This window comes from Triturus cristatus, chromosome 2_2 (assembly GCF_964204655.1).
Source record: "Triturus cristatus chromosome 2_2, aTriCri1.1, whole genome shotgun sequence".
Classification (NCBI taxonomy): Eukaryota; Metazoa; Chordata; class Amphibia; order Caudata; family Salamandridae; genus Triturus; species Triturus cristatus.
In genome coordinates this window covers 476,821,522-476,840,827 of record NC_140582.1, presented here as the reverse complement: position 1 = coordinate 476,840,827, position 19,306 = coordinate 476,821,522, and the positions used below count along the sequence as shown (strand labels likewise).

Below are 19,306 nucleotides of genomic sequence, written 5' to 3'. Positions count from 1 at the left end.
ATATAGGGGGCCACCAAGATATAACCTATATGGTTATCCTAAAACCGAAAGACATTGTATTCACATGCAAGGTGATAAAGGAAATAGAAACATGTCTGCATTGGCATCTCCTCTATGGTTGTATCCTGCAGGTATATGACACGGCTAAAGAGCCCTGCAAGTCCTATTGCCTTCCCAATCAATCATCAATTGCAACTTTCAGTCATCAAGATCTACTTTCACTAAACATTTTACGATGACAGCACAGCATAACCAGATGATGTCGCCTGTTCCAGTGAATATTAGGTCCATACATACACATGCATGTGCATCGGAGTAAGATTTTATGTGGTACAGTTACAACTTATCTGCAAAATAAATACAAACACCGAAAAAGGGTTTCCAATAAAAATAAATAACAGTGAGACTGCATATGAGTCAATACTAGACAGTGCTGAAAGGGAAAGAAGGCCCTCTAAATATTTGCAATAATATGTCTTGAAATGTTGCCATTTTGCAAACACATTATGAAAATATCCGTGTGGCTCCAAATACATAGTGAAGAAATCTTTTGTATAATTACAAAGATATTTGCCTGAAGCAGAAATTCTTCTAAGGGAATATGGGAAGTGAGTGAATGTGTGAATTTTCAGGACTCACAACTTCTATTTCTGTTTTGATAAAACTTCAGTTTGCAACTTTTAAATATAAATACCCCAAAGAAAAGTAAAATAACATAGAAAAACTATCTCTGGCGTTCTTTTTGGTAACAAGCCTAGTATACTGAACATCTCACAATTATTTTTGTCACTCTGTTCTACGTAGGCTTCTTTGCCCACACTATGATGATCATGCTGGCCCATGGCTGCTCTATATATACTATGAAATTCACTTTGCAAATATGGCTGCTATACTCACTAAACATGTATTATGCAATTGACACACACTTAATCAGGTAGAAGCATATGCTTATGAATTGCAGAGACTTTTGGCATTTTCCCAAACATATAAACTGATGCATGCCACAAGAAAAACTACAATTGTATAGTTTAACATAGAATATATAAATCTGTGCTTCCGCAAGTGGTCTGCAGTGGTATCACTATTTAAGGAATTGCTGGGTATGATGAAAGGTAGTCTTACTCGGATGAACAAAGCCATAACACAACATCAAGGATTGAGTTGAAAAAAGTGTCTGCCATTGCGTCGATTAATGTTCCATAAATCTATTAGGCATTTATACCCCCATTCTATCAAACTTTACCAAGCTTCATGAAAATTGTAAACTGCTAGAGCCATTTAAAACTGTCTCTAAAAAGTACCACCTCAGAGTAGGTGGTCAGTAGTCCTGGTCAAAATAATAATGTTTCTCTTCACAAGAAATTCCATGAAAGGTGATCACCGTTTGTATTCTATGCAAAACCGCTGCATAGGATATTGATAAAAAAACCTTCTGCAGTACATTATAAAGATATTAAAAGTCACTGAGGAGTTTCTATGACCATATAGAGGAACGAGGGCGAAGGGCGAGTTCCTTTATAATGTTATGCAAATCTGAGGTGACTTGCAATTTTCTTATCATGTACGATGGGGTGTGCTTGTCCCATATAATACATTGTCATTCCATCCTTTTCCCACAGACCACTTAACTCCTTGGTGCATAAGTCTTTCATATGAAAGAGAGAGCATATTTTCAAAGATAAAGAATAAAAATGGCATCTCGAGTACAATATTGAACATCAACAAAGATGTTAGATATTTGTTGCAAAACGATTTTAGAATACGTTTAATACATTTGTTTTATAATAAAAGCTGCAGTAGCTTGGAATTTGTAGAAAGATGCAGGAGGTTTCTAACTTTTCAAAAATTACTTAAGGAGTACAAGAAATAAGCTTGTTGATATCAAATTCTACTTTCTGCTTGTCACTGTATGCTAATAAAAAACCGAGCAAAAGAAAGAAATGCAACATTTAATTTTTCTATAAACAGCTGCTTTAACTGACCGGCCTTACCTAGTTGCTAGCTCTGGCAGCAGCATTGTCTCATCAAAGCTCAACTGCAACAGGATATTTCAGTTGAGTTCTGACGTCATTTCTATATAATAGGCAACAGGGAGCGTCACAAGCCGCCTATTATGAAGAAACTAGAGACTGATTTTTACCCACGGATTGCAGAATCTCATGTATTATGAAAGAGAGAAATGAATACCAAAAGTTTAATGTGGAACACTCTGGAGTTGTTCAGCAACATTTCCTTAAAAGTATCTGAAACTTCACCTTGTCAGGTCTCCCCAGCTACAGTAACCATAGGCACAATTCCCGAAATGGAGAAATCAATGGTTTTGCAATTTTTGTCCCTGGGATAAATTCTTGTTCACAGCATATTCGTAGCCTGACCTGGGCATTCATATGATGTTACTGTCTAATCAGTGGTGGCTACCACAGATCTGGGGTGGTGAGGCAGGGGGGCTAGGGAGTAGGAGGTATAATAGTTTCACTCACCTCCTCGCTGCTCTGTCCCACGTTATCTCTCCTCCAAACAGGAAGCAGACATGCTCCACTGAGCCAATCACAATGCTGCAATGCAATGCAATGCAATAGTGCTTGATGATGATTTAGATGACAATGACAATCAACTTCGTTTAGTGTTGATTTGTTTTAACTGATGTCGCTGCTTGGCCTTGTAGGTGCACTTCGAACGTTGATTCTGGAACATTCCAGAGGTCATTTTGTCTTTGCATCATGACACACTTACTTTTTCCTTTGCTCTGCAAACCATCACAAAATGGTCCTCTTTTCCACAGCATTACATATCTGTCCAATGGCAGGACATTTACCTTTGTGTGGAAATGAAAATCTAAAACACAACCTCTTTTTAAGTGTAGACATCACCTTGTGTCTTTCAGACTTGGGCTTTGGTTTACTTTTCACACTCATGACTGATTCATTAGGGGCACCTCTGACCTACATGTCGGCTTGTCTGTTAGCATGCTCTTCAGCTCTGGCAGCTATTTACACTCGCTGCAGAAAAGAGTTTCTCTCAACATTTGTCATCTGATTGAATCTGGAAAGCATCCATCAGTAACTAGAATGCATAGCTTCTTTATCATTGAACTTACAGTGTTTGATGAGTGAGTCAAGTCTCTCCACAAATTCAACAATGGTTTCACCAACTTTCTGTCATTCTTGACTAGGAAAATGTATCTGTCATAATCTACACTGTGCATTAGATTGAACTTGTGATTCAAAATTTCTTTAATCTGACTTTATGTGATTTCTTTGTCAGTTCATGGCATTTTCCTTATGACTTCTTTTACACCATCACCAGCAAGATTTTTGAGGTATTTGATAATCTTTTTTATGCAGTCTCTTCAAGTGCATTAATAAAATCTTCAAATGTCTTTATCCAAACGATCCATCTATCACCAATATTTTGCTTTTTGGTGTTATCAAAAGGTGGTGATGGTCTCAGGAACATAGCAGTGGTGTAAACCAGTAAAAAACTTACTGACACCACTGGTGAATAACTGTGACTTGGTTTAGGCAACTCATCTGTGAGACCTTGTGATGTGCTACCCTTTGGATCCTCTTTAATGAGGGCTAAAAGCGTGACTTTCTTTGCTGTCATTTGAAACATTTCACTATTCCAAAAGTCATTCTTGACTTTTTAGTTTTCAAAAACCTGTGAAGTTGTTCTAAGCCCCACTCAGCAGTTTTGGTGGATGGTCGCTTCGGGTATGGACGGATTGGTAAGCACAACCTGGGGCACACCTCCTTGAGCCATTGCTTAAATTGAGCTGGCGATTTCTGGTGCTCGGCACCGGCACTTAATTGTTTTCCATTGCTCCGCACCAGCACTTAATTGTGAACACCGCCTGTATGACTGTCTGCCATATGATGGCGCTGTTCATCTAGTTTAGAGGTGAGCCGAACAACGGTTGTTTATGAATACAATATGCATTAAAAATGACTATTACCTGCTTCCCCAGCCATTCCTTTCACTTTGCGAACCTTGAATAATCTGAACTGTTGCCCTTGCAGGAGAGAGATGGTTAGTAGTTGTTCTAGTATTATCACTGGCAGTGATGACAGGAGCAATGGGTGGTGCAAACTTTAGTGACCTCCAGGTTAGTTCCCTGGCATTTATAATTTTACAAATTTAGCACTGCCTCGAGCCACTTCACCCCATGAAGCAGTACGATGACTCTCTCTAATGGACTTGGAAAGTCACTTATTTCTTCCTTTTTTAATGTCACTTTGCACTTTCTGACACCTAGTTGGTTTCCACTTTGCAGCGCTCTTTTTCGATGTGTTATTTTGCAACATCTGATTATCAATGACGGCTCTTTGACAATCTGGTTATATCTGCCTTTAGCATAGACACTCCATATAACAAATGACTTTATCTTGCATGGCAGTGCAGTACATTAATGTATGGCCTGACCAGTGGGTTCTCAGCCAATGACCTGTTGATTCTCTGCAATGATTTTGTTATCGTCAACTGCTTCATAGCGACTGTAGCTGCTCTATGACTCCATAAGCATTAAACATTGATTCCATACTTCGACAACAGCACACGTGACACGCACGGGAAGTTTGCATGGTCACAGCAAATTCTCTGGGAGAGCACTGTCAATCTTTAGGTTACTTATATCATCCTCATCTCCATCAGTAGCGTCTTCCCCAGCTTGGTACCCGGCAATGTCTATGCCACAAACGGACCTTAGTATTACACGTCTTTATTCGACTGCGTGTAACTGCGAATTCTACATTCTAAATCAGCCTTAATTGCATTCCACTCGAATACCTACATCATAGCTCTACGGAGTGCATCAGGAGCCAAAAGGGTTCCTTCCTTGCTAAATCTCAAGACACTACAGGTAAGACCCAAATACTGTGTGATCTTGGGAGTATTGTCGCCAGTGTCTAAAGAATTGTTTCATATGTTAGAGAGTAGTGGTTCACTCGCCTCAGAAGCAGACACACTGCCAGCTAGTACATTCTGCATAGACCCACAGAGAGTGAAGAACACTTAAAAGGGTTATGTAGTCTAAGTTTGAAACTTGTATGCGAGAAACAAGAAGCACATCTACTTCTACTTGTTCAGTAATCTTGACTTGTCGAATATCACTGCAGCTTTCCATTCATTACTTTAAAGTGTAGGCACCACTGTCATTCAAAACTCCCCTTCTGCTGTGGGACTCCTAACTGGTGTTCAAACCCCATTTCTCTGTCCCTCTTAGTATTGCCACAGTTAAGTATACGTCTTAGCCATCATCACTGCTCTCTTCAGTCTGTTGCCAGTATAGTCAAATCTCATTGTGTAAGCATCAACAAGATCTGTTCTAGCTTTAGTCCATAGGCTATACTATTTTCTAGCCCTTGCAGGTAGGCTTTGTGTTTTCCTATTCATATGAATGCCACACTGGCACCCCAACTAATTTATTTCATAATCTAGGTAGAGCTAAAATACGTTTTTAAGGGCATGTCATCACACCAATCGGGGATGACCATAATACACAGGCCTTTCTTCCAACAAGACGGAGAGGATTCTCATCATTTCTATCACGAAAGCATTAAATAGAGAGAACTCAGATTACTCTGATCTTTGAGTGTACTATACCTCAAAGGTGCTTACCTAGCACTTAGATTTTGGTTAGATACATATTTAACAAGAACATGCTTAATCTCTCACAGCACTGTCATTTTTTTCCAGAACATTATAACATCAACCTCTAAACAATACCTTCCACGCACTGTAACAAAAACTGACAGCCTCTATGACTGGAGAGACAGAGTGAAAAGACACAACAGGTTTCGTGAAAATACTTTAACAGCGACAGATGACCCATATCTGGAAAACGTGTTTCATATTACTGAAAGTCAATTGAATGAAACAGCACTATATATGATCACAGCTATAACAACTGAAGAAAAAGAATTGTACAGAATTCTACCAAAAAAAGACAGTCCAGTGAGTTGTGTCTATGCCATACTGATGCAATGTTTTGCTGTTATGTTCAATAAACAGATTTTTTAAAAAGACAGTGATCGCTCTTAAAGTATATAAGGGCTGATTGTGTTCATCAAAGACATTCACTGAGGAAGTAAACAGGTTCTGAGTTTGTTGTTCACTAATAGAAAAGAAGCAGAGTAGGTGTGGGACTTGTTTATGGCAGGTGAAAGGAGTTGTGGCATGGCTGAATAGGGAATGTATGTAATTAAAATAAATGCTTAAAGAAGCGTCAGTGGAGCCAAATTCCAATGGGTAGGCTCTTTTCGCTGAAACCCCCATGCAGTTAATAGTTTTATCATGGGAAAGAGTTTAGGAAGAGCAGCATTTGCAGAATGGATATATAATACACCAAACAAATGTAGATGAACATCAAAGCTACTTACTTTTTTATGGCTTTTGAGAACCGAGGGTGTTACAAATGCTTTGTCACATAAATCACATCTGTACTTCTTGCGTCCATCATGCACAACCTGGATGTGAACATTCAGAGTGTCCTTCCTTTTAAAAGTGGCATCACATTGATCACACTTGAAGGTTCGCTCACCTTGAAAAAAAGAAAGTATAGAATTAACGCATTGTTACTAAAAACATAAATTATATCAGTAGGCCTTACAATAAGCATACCTTAAATTTGGCATAAGCTTATTTATATATTTGGTTGCTTAGTCAGTAGCTTCCAGTTGTCAGAGGGTGGTGAATGCCAGTATTTGTGAGAGGTAGCAGCATGACAGAGAATGTTGAAAAGAGAGTAAGTTGTTGCAGTGACCCGGCTTGCTCATCACTAGGAGACCTTGCAGGAGAGGTGGAGGACATTTTTTAACCATAAATTAGCTACAGCCTACAAGCTGTGGGGGTAGAGGATATAAAGAATTAAAGCAGCGCATGTACATGTTCTTACCAACACCGGAGGGTCACTCTTTTGACGCTCTCGTGGCGGTATGCCCTGCACCATATTTACAAAGTGGTGATAAGCCACTTTTTGTGGCTTAACTCTGTTTTGTAAATAAGCTACCCTTTCGCTCCGGTATCTGCGTGAAAGGGGTGTGCAATGGGTGTTGCTGTGGGCGCTCCACTGCAACACTCATTGCTTTTGATGCTGCCCCAGATTTTCAAGGAGGTGTAGTGTAGCAAGATCAGGCGTTAGAATGGCGATACAAGGAGAAATACTTTTATTTCTCCTTGTTTTTGCTTTTTCTATGTGTGCTGCATTCTGCACTACACATAGAAAAAACAAAATGCCATTAATGATTGTTGATGTGCAGGAAGGTATCCTTCCTGCACATAAACAATCATTAAATAATGGAGATTTGCTACTGCTATGTGTCCTGCAAAATGCTGCACACATTGAAGTAATATGTAAGTCGCCATTATTGATTGTTTACTGCACATAAACAATTATTCCTTGCAATGCAGGTACCCCTGCACTATGTGCCAGCACTAGGGATAACCCAGGGGTGCAGAATAATATTATAAATACGACGCATCCCTGCGTTTTGGAAATGTCAGAGCGCAACACTGCTAAATTTGGTGCGGCTCCAAGCTCTGACATGTCTTTGTAAATATTCCCCAAAGTTTCATGAGTTAGATACACTGTAAACACTTGTTTCTGTTTGAAGTGGAGGACAACCAGGTAGGGCTGGAGACAGGAAGATATAAAGAAGAGATGGGAAAGCAAATAGTTTGTTTTTGAAAAATCGAGAACTAGAGAGCAAAGGGTAATCCAATGTCTTAATGCTGTGATTCAGTCAAAGATGTTGATTTGAGAATGGAGTATAACGGGAGGAAAAGAGAAGATGGAGGTAGCATCAGTTTTGAAGTAATGATATGAGAAACTGAATGAAGAGATGTATCACTGACCAATTACTATAAACGAATTGTAAGAGATGGCCTAGGGCCGGTTTGTGGGACATGGATACCAGTAGGGTTGTTAAAACATATAGCGACGAACACTCAAAACCAGATAATGAGGGATTGTAGAGATAGTGTGCAAAGCATTTATTGTTGTACCCACAATGGAGATGAATCACCCCATACTTAAGAGAAGGGAGTTATAATCATGTTATCAATTTCAAACACCCTCACCGTCCCAAATACAAAATACATCTCACATGCAAATACCACTGACTGAAAAAATTGAGAAAAATTCCTCCTCCAAAGCTGAGATCTACACCTGCCCAGCATTTTGAATTTCTCTCTGTGAAGGAAGGAGTTGAACATTTGAAAATTCAGAATAAGCTAAGGCGTCTTCCCTGCTTTGGGACCAAAAAGTAGGGGGGGAAAGGATCTAAGGCATATCCCATGTCTTGAAAATCAACTCAATAGCTCCCTTGCACAGCTGGGTAAAATATTACTAAGCCATATTTTGGCCATGGGTGGCAAAAACCACCACATAGACAGACATAAACAGGAAGAATGAGAGGGAGAGGGCCTGAAATGGTAGAGTGTGACCATTTTTCACAATTTGGAGGAACCAATGATCTGAGGTGATGGCTCACCAAATCTCAATAAAATGACACATGCACCCCCTCACTAGATGCTCATGCTTGCCTGCAGGAGAATGGAAGTGGTTTTGTAGCCTGAGAAAGAGATAAGAAAATAGAGGACTGCTGCTCCTGGTGTCTGCTCTTCGGCCCACCATGACCTCTGAAGCCACATAAAATGCAGTTGCTGCTGGATTGGCTGAAAGGACTAGACCCAATACAGCCCAAGACATACATGTGTTTCTGATGAAAGTGGCCCACCAGGGACGTAGGACCCAACAAGTGTTCCATAGCACATCCACATCTGTGCTTAAAGTGCTATGATGCCGAACAGCTTTATTGACAAAAGCCATTCATTGTCAAACAGCATGCCGAATAATGATGACAACTGTACCCATAGACCAAGCCACACAGTCAGAAGTATTCATTTTGGTTCACAAAATTTGTTTGGCTAAATTCCATCCATCTTTGACCAATTGCTGAAAGAAACCATGCATTGGCTCTGAGAGGTTGGCTGCAGCCTGTTGGGCCATCTCACACAGTGTGCCGAGAGTAATGCACCAATATTGAGGTGGCATTATAAGAGCACAAGGAGAAAATGACTTTGAATACCCTTTTCGACATATTGCTGATGTACTAATCCTTTTGATCAAGAGAAGCTGTCGGTGATGCATTTGGATTTGGCCAATCACAGTGAGAGACATGAGAGGCGGAGCCTGTGAGGGTGCGAGCAAGCTGAGGCGAGAGGCGAGCCAGCGGTCAGCATTTCTCCTGAGCCTGAAACCTTTCCGTAACACCACCTGAGACTTGGACCCGACCTGCGCCAGTGCCTTCCCTTGCGGGTTGGAGGGTCGTGTTGCTTCCGCCGACCCCGAGATTTCAGCAGATCGAGGACGAGGACCTGCGCGGCCTCCGATAGTTAGTGGCCACGGAGAGAGAGTTATAGATGGTCCACGGAGGCAGTTCACTGGGGTCGGATGTGGGTGTGGTCTGCGGTCCCGTCGGAAAGGCAGGTTTTAACTCGTCCATCCTCCCAACCCATTGCAGGAGCCAAAAGATCCCTCCAACCAGCAAAGAGACCAGCAACAGGAAAAAAAGAAGAAATAAAGGCGAAATATTAGTGCAGCCAGAGACTTAGTGCAAACTTCAGAGGTCTCCTCAACTAGAGTTTTAACTACATTTTCTGTCACATTCCTGCAGCATTTCTGCTACTCCAGCCAAGTCTCTCTGCATTTGGATGAATAAGCCTGCATAACCAGGCTCCTGGTCAACAGGGGGGCAGAAAGGATGTTGAAGTTGTGAGAAAATAGGTCTGTAGCAGAGGAGGATCACTGAAGTGGGATAGGAGAGCTTGCTCTATATGGCCAGCATCAGGTCTAGGAGAGCATCATTGACGTGAAGCAGGTGCTATGGAGAAGAAGATGGCAGCACTACAACCTCAGTCAGGAAGATAGTTTCAGTAAGTTAGCTATTGTCAAGATGCACTAAAAGGGCGATATAGACCCACAGGGAGCAAAGAAATATTCTACTCTTCAATAAGCCCAAAGTCATTCTTATGCTATCGCTGTATAGGTTAGAAGTAAAGCCAGGGAAAGGGAAATGGGATAAAAGGGAGAGAAACAACGACATTGGATATAGTCAGACACTGCCTTGTTGCACAACTGAACCACATCTGCAGTACAGGAGTGTTAAGGAGTTGACTTTGCCAGTTAATTTTTGAGATTATATATGATGTACTTGCTGACACCCTCTGCATTACGCATTAGCAGCACTGAAATGAAACTCAATATTTCTTTTGAGATGTAGCATAATTAAAGTTGATATTATAACAGTAAAAATACTCTGAGTTAACATATGCTGTTTGCTAGACAGAGCAATCAATGTTATGTAATATTGTTCCACGGCTCTGCTTGCATTCAATGTAAAAGGTTGATAATTGCAATGTGAAAAACATTAATTAAAATCATAGGATTTGCCTATTCCCATGTTAATCATCTAGATATTTGCTATAATCAATATCTTCATACCATACTTGTCTAACAACAACAAGTCTGTAACAATGTGATTCCACTGCCTTCTCCTATGAAAGCAATGTAATATAATCCCAATGGACAACTCCTTGAGGAAAAAACACACAGGGCCTGATTATGATGTCGGTTGGAGTTTCCTTGGTGGAGGAACCGCCCCACCATAGGTCAGCGGTTACTCACACTGAATTACGATCCAACCAAAACTCCCATCTCTCAATGGGAGCTTGTGTGGAGGGCTGAAACTGCCCACACCTCAAGCTCCCATTGAGAAGTGGAAGTTTGTGAACAGCCCTGCACCGTGTGGCAGGCACCCTGAGCCTCCCTGCACCGCATGGCAGGCACCCATTGGTGCCTGCCACACCATGCAGGGATGTTCAGGGGGCATCATAGGTGCCCCCACGCCCAGATACTGAGGGCTAGGGGGAATCGGTCCCTGATAGGGGCTCCCAGTGTCGCTTTCTAACAGCCTTTTCATGTCAGAAACGCCGGCATGGAAAGGCTGTCGGAAACCGACATCATAATTCCGATGGCGGAAACACCGTCTTTAAGGAATTATGATGGGTTTCTGACTGACGGGCTCCATGAGCCCGTCTGAAAGTGTTGGTCGGTCCCTCCGATTGCTGCCTCCGACTGCACGCATCATAAAGCATCGGTCGGACCGCAGCAGTAGATGCGGTTCAGACCGTAACCGACAAGCCGTCAGTTGCAGTCTGAACGGCACCGTAATCAGGCCCAGAGTGTAAAAAGAGTTTGTAATCCTAATGGAGGACTCACTGTGAAAACAACTAAGGAATACTTCTCTGAATCCGATTATGTCTTTTGTCCACTTTCCAGGATAACAAGTTACACCGATTCTAATTGCAAATGTCAGATGCAACAGCTATGAATCACATCTGTCTACAGTGATCTTTTGCTCTAGGCATTCAAGGTGACTACCACAATTTGCAAGCACAAGCCTTGCTGAAGGCCTGTGGCTCCATAAGACATGGAGATCATCTTGTATTTGCATAGGTCTTCACCATAGCGTGCTTATCGGAGATGTAAGGCTCCTGTCCATATGGCCCTCACACTGTGTGCACCTCTCCCGCATCTTCTGCTCCTGAAGACATGCATGTTGAGGAGCTTCCGTCATGCAGGACGAGTGCATGCAGATTAAGATGTCCTGTAGGGTATCTTGAAAGAAGTAGCCAGAACCAGAAAAGGCACATTCAGGACTGTAGAGGCAGCAGTTTTTAGATGACAACAATAATGTATACCTCTTCTTTAGTGGGTAGGATTGGGGGATATCTCAACTCCAGCCAAATTGATGTTTCTAGGCCACTGGTGTTCTGTTGGTAAATATTTTGACCTGCATTGCTATAGTGAGGGTGAGTAGAGTATCTGCCTCTCTATAGTCATCTTATATGTGATGCATTTTGGAAGATACCTGAGGCATCCAAATTAGGGCCAAAGAGGGCCTCCATCCTCGAGATCCTCTGAGCACAATACAGAGGTTTACAAGGAGGGGAATCCTCAAAAGCAGTCTGTTTATTTATTTATTGAGCCATGATGGACAATTATTGAGGCCTTCAATAGAACAGCGACCTGACCTGTGTCACCCTTGTGACATTAGGTCAGCTCCAAGTAGTTAGATTAGTGCTTAGGCTGAATTCACTGATGGCAACACAGTAAATGGCTTCCTGAGGATCAAAGACACACCAGGGGAAGGCAGAGAGTCATAAAAGATTTGGAGACTGGTTTGAGTAAAGGCCACAAACTGTGTCTGGTCTGCAGACAGCAATAGAAACTTTATGAGCAACTTCTAGAAGACGGGCACTGGTTTTGATGAGCATGTTGAGGCAAGGGGCTGGGTGTGTTGTTGCAAACTTCTCAATCTACCCCAAGAGAGGGAAAGATGTCTATGGAAGAAGGACTGGAATTTGTGATACTTTTTTGTGTGTCTTGTGGAAGAATTTCTCCTAGGATCTCCACTTCTTGCAGAACTTACCTGAAGAATAGGACCAGGCATGGCAAAGGTGCAGTCTTTTGTGAGCATCACCGGCACTAGTCATTCTTGGGACCTACACGCCGGAGCAGACACTGTGAGGTTCTGAGAGTGACAGCTGCTAATGACAGGTACAAAAGGTTCAAAGGCTGATACTTGGAGTGTCACATGATTCAAATAAAGTTTATGTACACTGCCAAAATAGTTTTTGTGCAATTTATTTCAGTAAATACTAAAGCGGAAGATTTAAGTTGAAGGGTGAAGACAAAAAGTAACAAGCTTTGTCTAGTCATGTCTGGGGAGTGATCTGAGCTCAGTGGAACAACTTCCTGGTACTGTGGAGCTACTTCAAGTTTCTTGTTTGTTTCCTGACCTTCAAAGCTCCTATAGCTTGAGGATGAAAGATTTCTCCTGAGCTTTGCTACTTTTCAGGCAATATCAATGCAGGTCCATCTTTAATATATGTGCACTCTTGTACCCTTCCTTAATTTAAATTATGTCTGCACCAACGATATACTTACCATTAGATTATCAGCATGGCTGGTGTGTCTAATGCATGTCAACCTTTTTATCTCACTAATTTATATGCCTGTGAATCACTGTTATGATTTTCACTTATTATTATGTCTACCTTGCTATGTCATGCAAACACTCACATGCACAGAGGCATTATGGCTGTGTTTATAAATGTACCTTGTTTTTCTGTAGGATTCAGTTGAATCTCATAATTACTCTCAGGTAAGATTTGGTGAAAGGACTTCTCCCACACTGTCAATTCAGTGAAAGGCTGCGGCACTGTGCAGTTCTGCAAACCCTTGCATGTCTTTATGGAGTATCACATCTTGTAGTAGTTAATACTCAATTGGGCAGCCGGCTTTCTGTTTTAGAATTATTTACAGTATTATCCTTATACAAAGATCCACATTTCTCTCTGTAGTTTCTTATGTACCTTCACAGACTAGTAGAAAGCTTCTTATTTGGTAAAGATTGGCATTTAGTGATATTTATTTCTTTGACAGCTGCCTCTTGACTATCTCTTTAGGTGGAACTGGCATAACTTTGCAACAGCCTGTGTTCTTTTTTACCTGCTGTTTTTTTCATTGTTTCCCCAGTTATGAAACAGCGGGCAGCTGCTGTAGTACTTTCTGGCTAGTTGCTCTGTCATGAATGTACTATCTAAGGTGAACTGTCTACAATTGTGTGCATGCTCATAACATGCCATGCACCCCAATAGCTTCTACCTGTGTCAAGGTGTAAGAGCTCAATTTTTTTGTTTTGCAAATACTCTTCAGTTGTCTCTCAACTGGTGCTCTTTGAGTGGGCAGGCTCTTGTCATTTTAGCCAAGATAAGTTTATATAGCTTGTAATGCATGTGCTGATTTACACTTGATTATGCCTTGCAACTTGTGTGTGTAGCTGGCATACTTCTTGCTGTGTGATTTGAAGTTTGGGCATATTGCTATTGAAGCACTGCTTCTAAGCAGGTGTTGCTTGGCTCATCTTGATTCTATGTGGACCATGAACATTCCATTACACCTTACAGGCTGATATGAGTAAGCAAGGGAGTCTAGAGTGACACAACCTGGAAACACTTAGATATTCTTGGCAGGGGTTGAGAAAGGGGGGTTATAGAGGAACTAGGGTGGATTAATTTCATTCATCTGGCCAGGAGGCCCTGTGGCAGATGACAGTGTTGTCAGTTGTCATAAAGATAAGAAGCCTGTCAGAGCAGGCACTCTTTCAGGGCTTTCGTGAACCTCTAAAACTGGAGAAAGTTGTATCTTTCACTATAGGCTAATGTTTTCATTGTTCTTGCCAATGACATCAACTACATCAGTAGCAGAATCTGAAGTGCAGATGGCTGATTTATGATTTTGTTAAACAAACGTAATAATGGTAAAACATTTTTACAAATTCATATCACACTGTTGCCATTTCAAGGGAATGTAAAAACAGAGATGCCACTATTACTAATTTTATTGGCTCTCGGTCTTGGAACCTCAGATGGGGAAAGGCTGAGAGGACCTTCCCTTATTAGAACTCATAACTCTCATATCACAGGAGATGCCAACAAGTGTCTAAATTATTGAGTGACCTTGCCAACTCCTTAGGCCAGGCACTGAAGTATGATATAAGGGACGGAGGAAAGGTTCTTTGAGATTGTTGCTATACTGATGGCCAGTGTACAGTATGGGAACCTGGTTGAATGTGTCATCAAACAATGCTACTAGATGTATCAAATTACAGGTATATCAGATTGGACTTGGTTATCTCCAGATAGCTATCCTTTGTAATGGTATACTTTGTTAACTATTGAGTTGGTCAAGTGGACATGTTGAAAGCAAATGATCAACTATGTTTAGCTAACTGTTTGGTCCATATCAGTTGGCCATTGGCTACATTAGTTAAAATGCGGTGTACTAAGGGCATTCTGCCTTACACCCATAGTATTAATGCACTGTATTAATTTTGATCCCTTATGACACAAATATATAATCACATAATCAAGACTATGTGGCAACTGTGGAGGCAGGCCATGATTTAGTAAAAGTTAATCCCTAGATCCACACATGCGATAACACAGTTGCCAAGGTGTATGACTCTGTGTTGGAATGTTCCCCCTCTGATACAAAGAGTAAACAGACTGTGGACCAACTGATAAGCAAAGGTATGCTTACATTTTTAAAGGATCTCCAGACGGAATATGGACTGTAGCAGTCCCAGAAATTGCAGTAGTTATGGCTATTCCATTACCTCATAGACAGATTTGGCATGCACCTAAACTACTACATCTTTCATTCATATGGTCATAGCTGGAGACATGGGCCATCGACAACGGCTTGGTTGCAAGTAAATATGGACTATTGATGAATCCATTCACTCAAATCCCAGTTTAAGTGTGACTAGACAGAACTAGCAAATGCTCTTAGGGTATGATTAGGCCACTGAAGATTGGTCGGCCCTGATGTAGTCACGTAAATCACTTCTTAGGAAATCAATACTGGAATTTTCACACTTTAACCTCCTGCATAATTGGCACTGGTTGCTTGTCAGGTTACATACAGCTGGTCCTTTGCAACATACAATCTGCTCAAGGTGTAGGACAGAAGATTGGGATATAGCCCATATCTTATGGCATTGGTCTACAATTTCCTGAGGTCTGATGTATGATCGAACCTGTAGGATTCTGACTGTGTGACCATTACTCCTTTTATGAGGTTGACACGTCTACATGACCAGTCTGACTGTGTAGTACCTACAGAACACAGGCAACAGTGACTGGGAACAGTACTGGAAGGTGCAAAACTATGTATCCATAGACTCTGAAGCAAACCATTACTCCCATCAAGTGCAGATTTGTTATCTGAGTTGGCCATGATTGCAGACATGTGGAATCATTTGCCTCGATATGAGAACCCAGGGGCACGACCTGCTGAGCTCTCTGACTTCATAAGAAGCGGAATTCTCCAGGTGGTTTACTGACTCAATAGTAAAACGTTGGAACACTTTCTGAATGTTTACAAGTCTCATAAATGGATATGAATCAGTTTAACGTGGGTGGAAAGAGAATGTTTTTTTCTTTTGGAAGGGCTTAGTATTTTAAGTGAATACTGTTGTGCCTAGAATGGGAAGCTGACACTGAGCCCTCATTCTCATCTCTTCCTACACCTTGTTTATATTTAGATTTGCCTGTAAAAACTCGATTTTTCCTTTACCCATTACCTAGTTTGAGAAAAAATCATCAGTGGGCCCAAGCCGATATTGGTTCCTTAACTAAAGAATGAAAACCGAGGTTTCACGATGAATTTGACTGTTACTTTTATTGTGAGATGTAGGAGACGGTTGAGACACTCTTATGCAGTAGAAGATGAAAGATCGTACACATTTCTGATATGCATACACCCTGACTGATGCTATGCCCTACAGAGTTATTACTGAAACAGTGAGGAGAGATTGGGGCTGAGAAGTCAGACATTTTCTGAAAGAATGTTGCTTTTGGAGATGAATGGACTCTTTTCTCATGAGTCATTGACTCATTCATCGATAATTATGATAGATTCTGAAAGGAAAGTCAATAGCCCCAAAACGTTCTCAATTCCAGCAGCTCCACTTTGATACACTCCACAGAAACAATTAAAACATATAAAAACCCTACACAAATTTGGACAGCAGGTTGTAAAACACTCCTCCTCCCCAATTATTGAAAACATCACAGGGAAAACACGTCATTTATTCCACACAACATTTCTTTATAAATCAAGGACATATTCACGGTCATCCCTCCATGGAGCCCATGCCCCATGGTCAACCCACAACAGCAGTTCTGTACTGAAGCACTAAGAGGATTTATGAACATGCACCATATATAATTTGTGTTACATTAGGTCAAGTTAGTATGAAAAAATGCATGTATTGCAGATGCCAGTGGCCTAAATGGTCTTAGCAAAACATGTTACCTCTGTCACCATAAATCAGCTTTTCAACTTTTTGAAGTAGATTTCTATTTTCCACTAATTGCGTGTATTATACAAATACTGCATTTCATATTCTTACATCAAGACCTGTTGATTCTGTGCAACTGTTACTAAAACAAAAACAAGATTGTTTCTGGAAACTTAAAAATATTAAATAACAAATAAACACAACATCATATACTTTGACAATCTTCACATAAAAGACAACAACAATTCTATATAATGGATACAAAGAATCTCCTTATACTATTTTAGACAACTATGTGTAGAATGTTGTACATATAGGGAAAGTCCTACGTTGTTCACATAGAGTTCCAGGGACTCCTATTCTTCTGGTCCTCACAAGATGATAATCTATTGGAGCGCCAAAGGGAGGTAGCCTACAGGCTTTAGGAAACCGGGTTTGCGACACTATTTTGAATTCTTTTCAAGTATTGTCGAAGACTTGCCGTCGTTCTGTTTCCTTAGTTCTTTAAGGCTTGCCTCATCAAAGAACCAACGCGTTTCGACCTTCAGCGTGGCGCTTATTATTGAAGGTCTTCATCAGGGTGGACAGGTGTTATACAGAGGACTGGAGGTATCACAGGCGTATTTGAAGATGTAAGGTTCCTGATTCTTGTATCTCCAAGTGGAAATCTTTTAAACTAGCTCAACCGGAGTGCGAGCATTCGTGTTCTTTAGCGGCTCGCTTACATCAAAACTGGCCTTACACAAATTGATTGCGTTACGGCTCGGGATTATGTTCCGGGGCGATGGGTCGTGCAGTCTGCTTCAGCAGCTCAACTCCAACACTCTTCTTCGCATGCAGCATACTCGCATTCGCACGAGGCACTAAGAGGATTTATGAACATGCACCATATATAATTTGTGTTACATTAGGTCAAGTTACTATGAAAAAATGCATATATTGCAGATGCCAGTGGCCTAAATGGTGTCAGATGTTGATGGATGGACCACATACATGAGTGCAAAAATCCTTTCAATTACTTTTCCTAAAGAAAAAGAAGTCAATTTACAATGACTGTCTTGGACACCCAACCTTCCCACAAGATGAGCCCTGAGTTCCCTTAATAAACATGGCAGGCAGCACATGCCAGTATAGACCCTCAAATCAACATCAGGAACCTGATACAAGAATTGTGGTTAAGATGAACTGTGCATACAATTGTGGATGTGGAATAAAGCAATTGCTCTCACACAGTCCTTAATTTGAGCCAGTGGTTGCCAGTGAGGGCCACTGGGAATCCTCATCATCATCAAATCTATATCTGATTGTAAAACCATAAGATAATCTATACATAAAATCATTGCACTACAATATATCACTATGTTTAGATTTTTTTAAACAAATAAATACAAAGATAAAAAATATCCTTGAGAGAAAATAATTAGTGTTTCAGTCATCCCAGCGGCCCAATTCAACAATTAAGGTCATAAAGTAACTTGTACAGAGGTAAACAGAGAGATAACAAAATACTCAGGTTCTCCACAAGTAAGTCACCATTAAGAAAGCTCAGTACCTCACCAAATTCCTTCACTCTTATAGCTTTGGAGATACACTTATAAACCATCATACAAATGTATTCTCTTTGTAGTAGCTTTAGGACAAGTAGGGCAGAACTACACCTTCTTATATTCATGAGTCTCAGCAATGGAGTGAAAAAGAATTCCTAGGTGCAGCATACACATTCTTTTTTTAAATGGAGCGTAGTTTGAACTGAGCACGAGTCACAAGGACATGGTCCGAGGTCAGAATCACGGTATGAATTGCTGTGATAAGAAACCAAGAATTGAGCGATATTGAGTCTCCATCTCATTATATAAAATATCTGAGGGTGTTGAAGCAGGAACAGAAGATAGGGCTCCATGGAGTCTTTAGTTATTAATGGAAGACATGCAGCCACACTTTTCTTTACCATCACTAGACATTTGTCTGCGCCGACTGCAAACATCTTGCTTTAATTGATTTTTAGAGATATTCCGGGGGCTGAGGAAATAATCCGGTCTTCCTAACAAGTCAAATTGTTTTCTGGTCTTCCTAACAAGTCAAATTGTTCTCTTATATATCTCATCCATGGAATGCTGCGGGTATCAAGTTGTAGCAAACATTGATTATCTCCTGATTTAGGAGAGATTCGTATTTGGACCAGATTGAATGCCACAGCATAAGCGGTGCTAGCTTTATTCTGGCTTCCAGATTCAGTAGGTCTAACTTAGTGTGGTCAAGAAATAGAGGTAGGCTCTTGGGTACAGATGGCAGCCTTCTCAGAAATACATATTCGGTAATCTGGAGGTGAGAGGTATCACAGTATGCCCATAAATCGTTATGGAGCAGCAACGTGC

General features: G+C 40.9%; 1 protein-coding gene across 2 annotated transcripts in view; it reads right to left on the bottom strand.

Moving 5' to 3' along the window:
- Nucleotides 1-19,306, bottom strand: part of PRDM5 (PR/SET domain 5) — a 687,250-nt gene that overhangs the window by 249,346 nt on the left and 418,598 nt on the right. For both annotated transcript variants that reach the window (XM_085641579.1, XM_085641580.1), the window contains one exon: nucleotides 6,378-6,538. In XM_085641579.1, coding sequence (XP_085497705.1) covers nucleotides 6,378-6,538 — 161 coding nt within the window. The remainder of the gene's footprint in view (nucleotides 1-6,377; nucleotides 6,539-19,306) is intronic.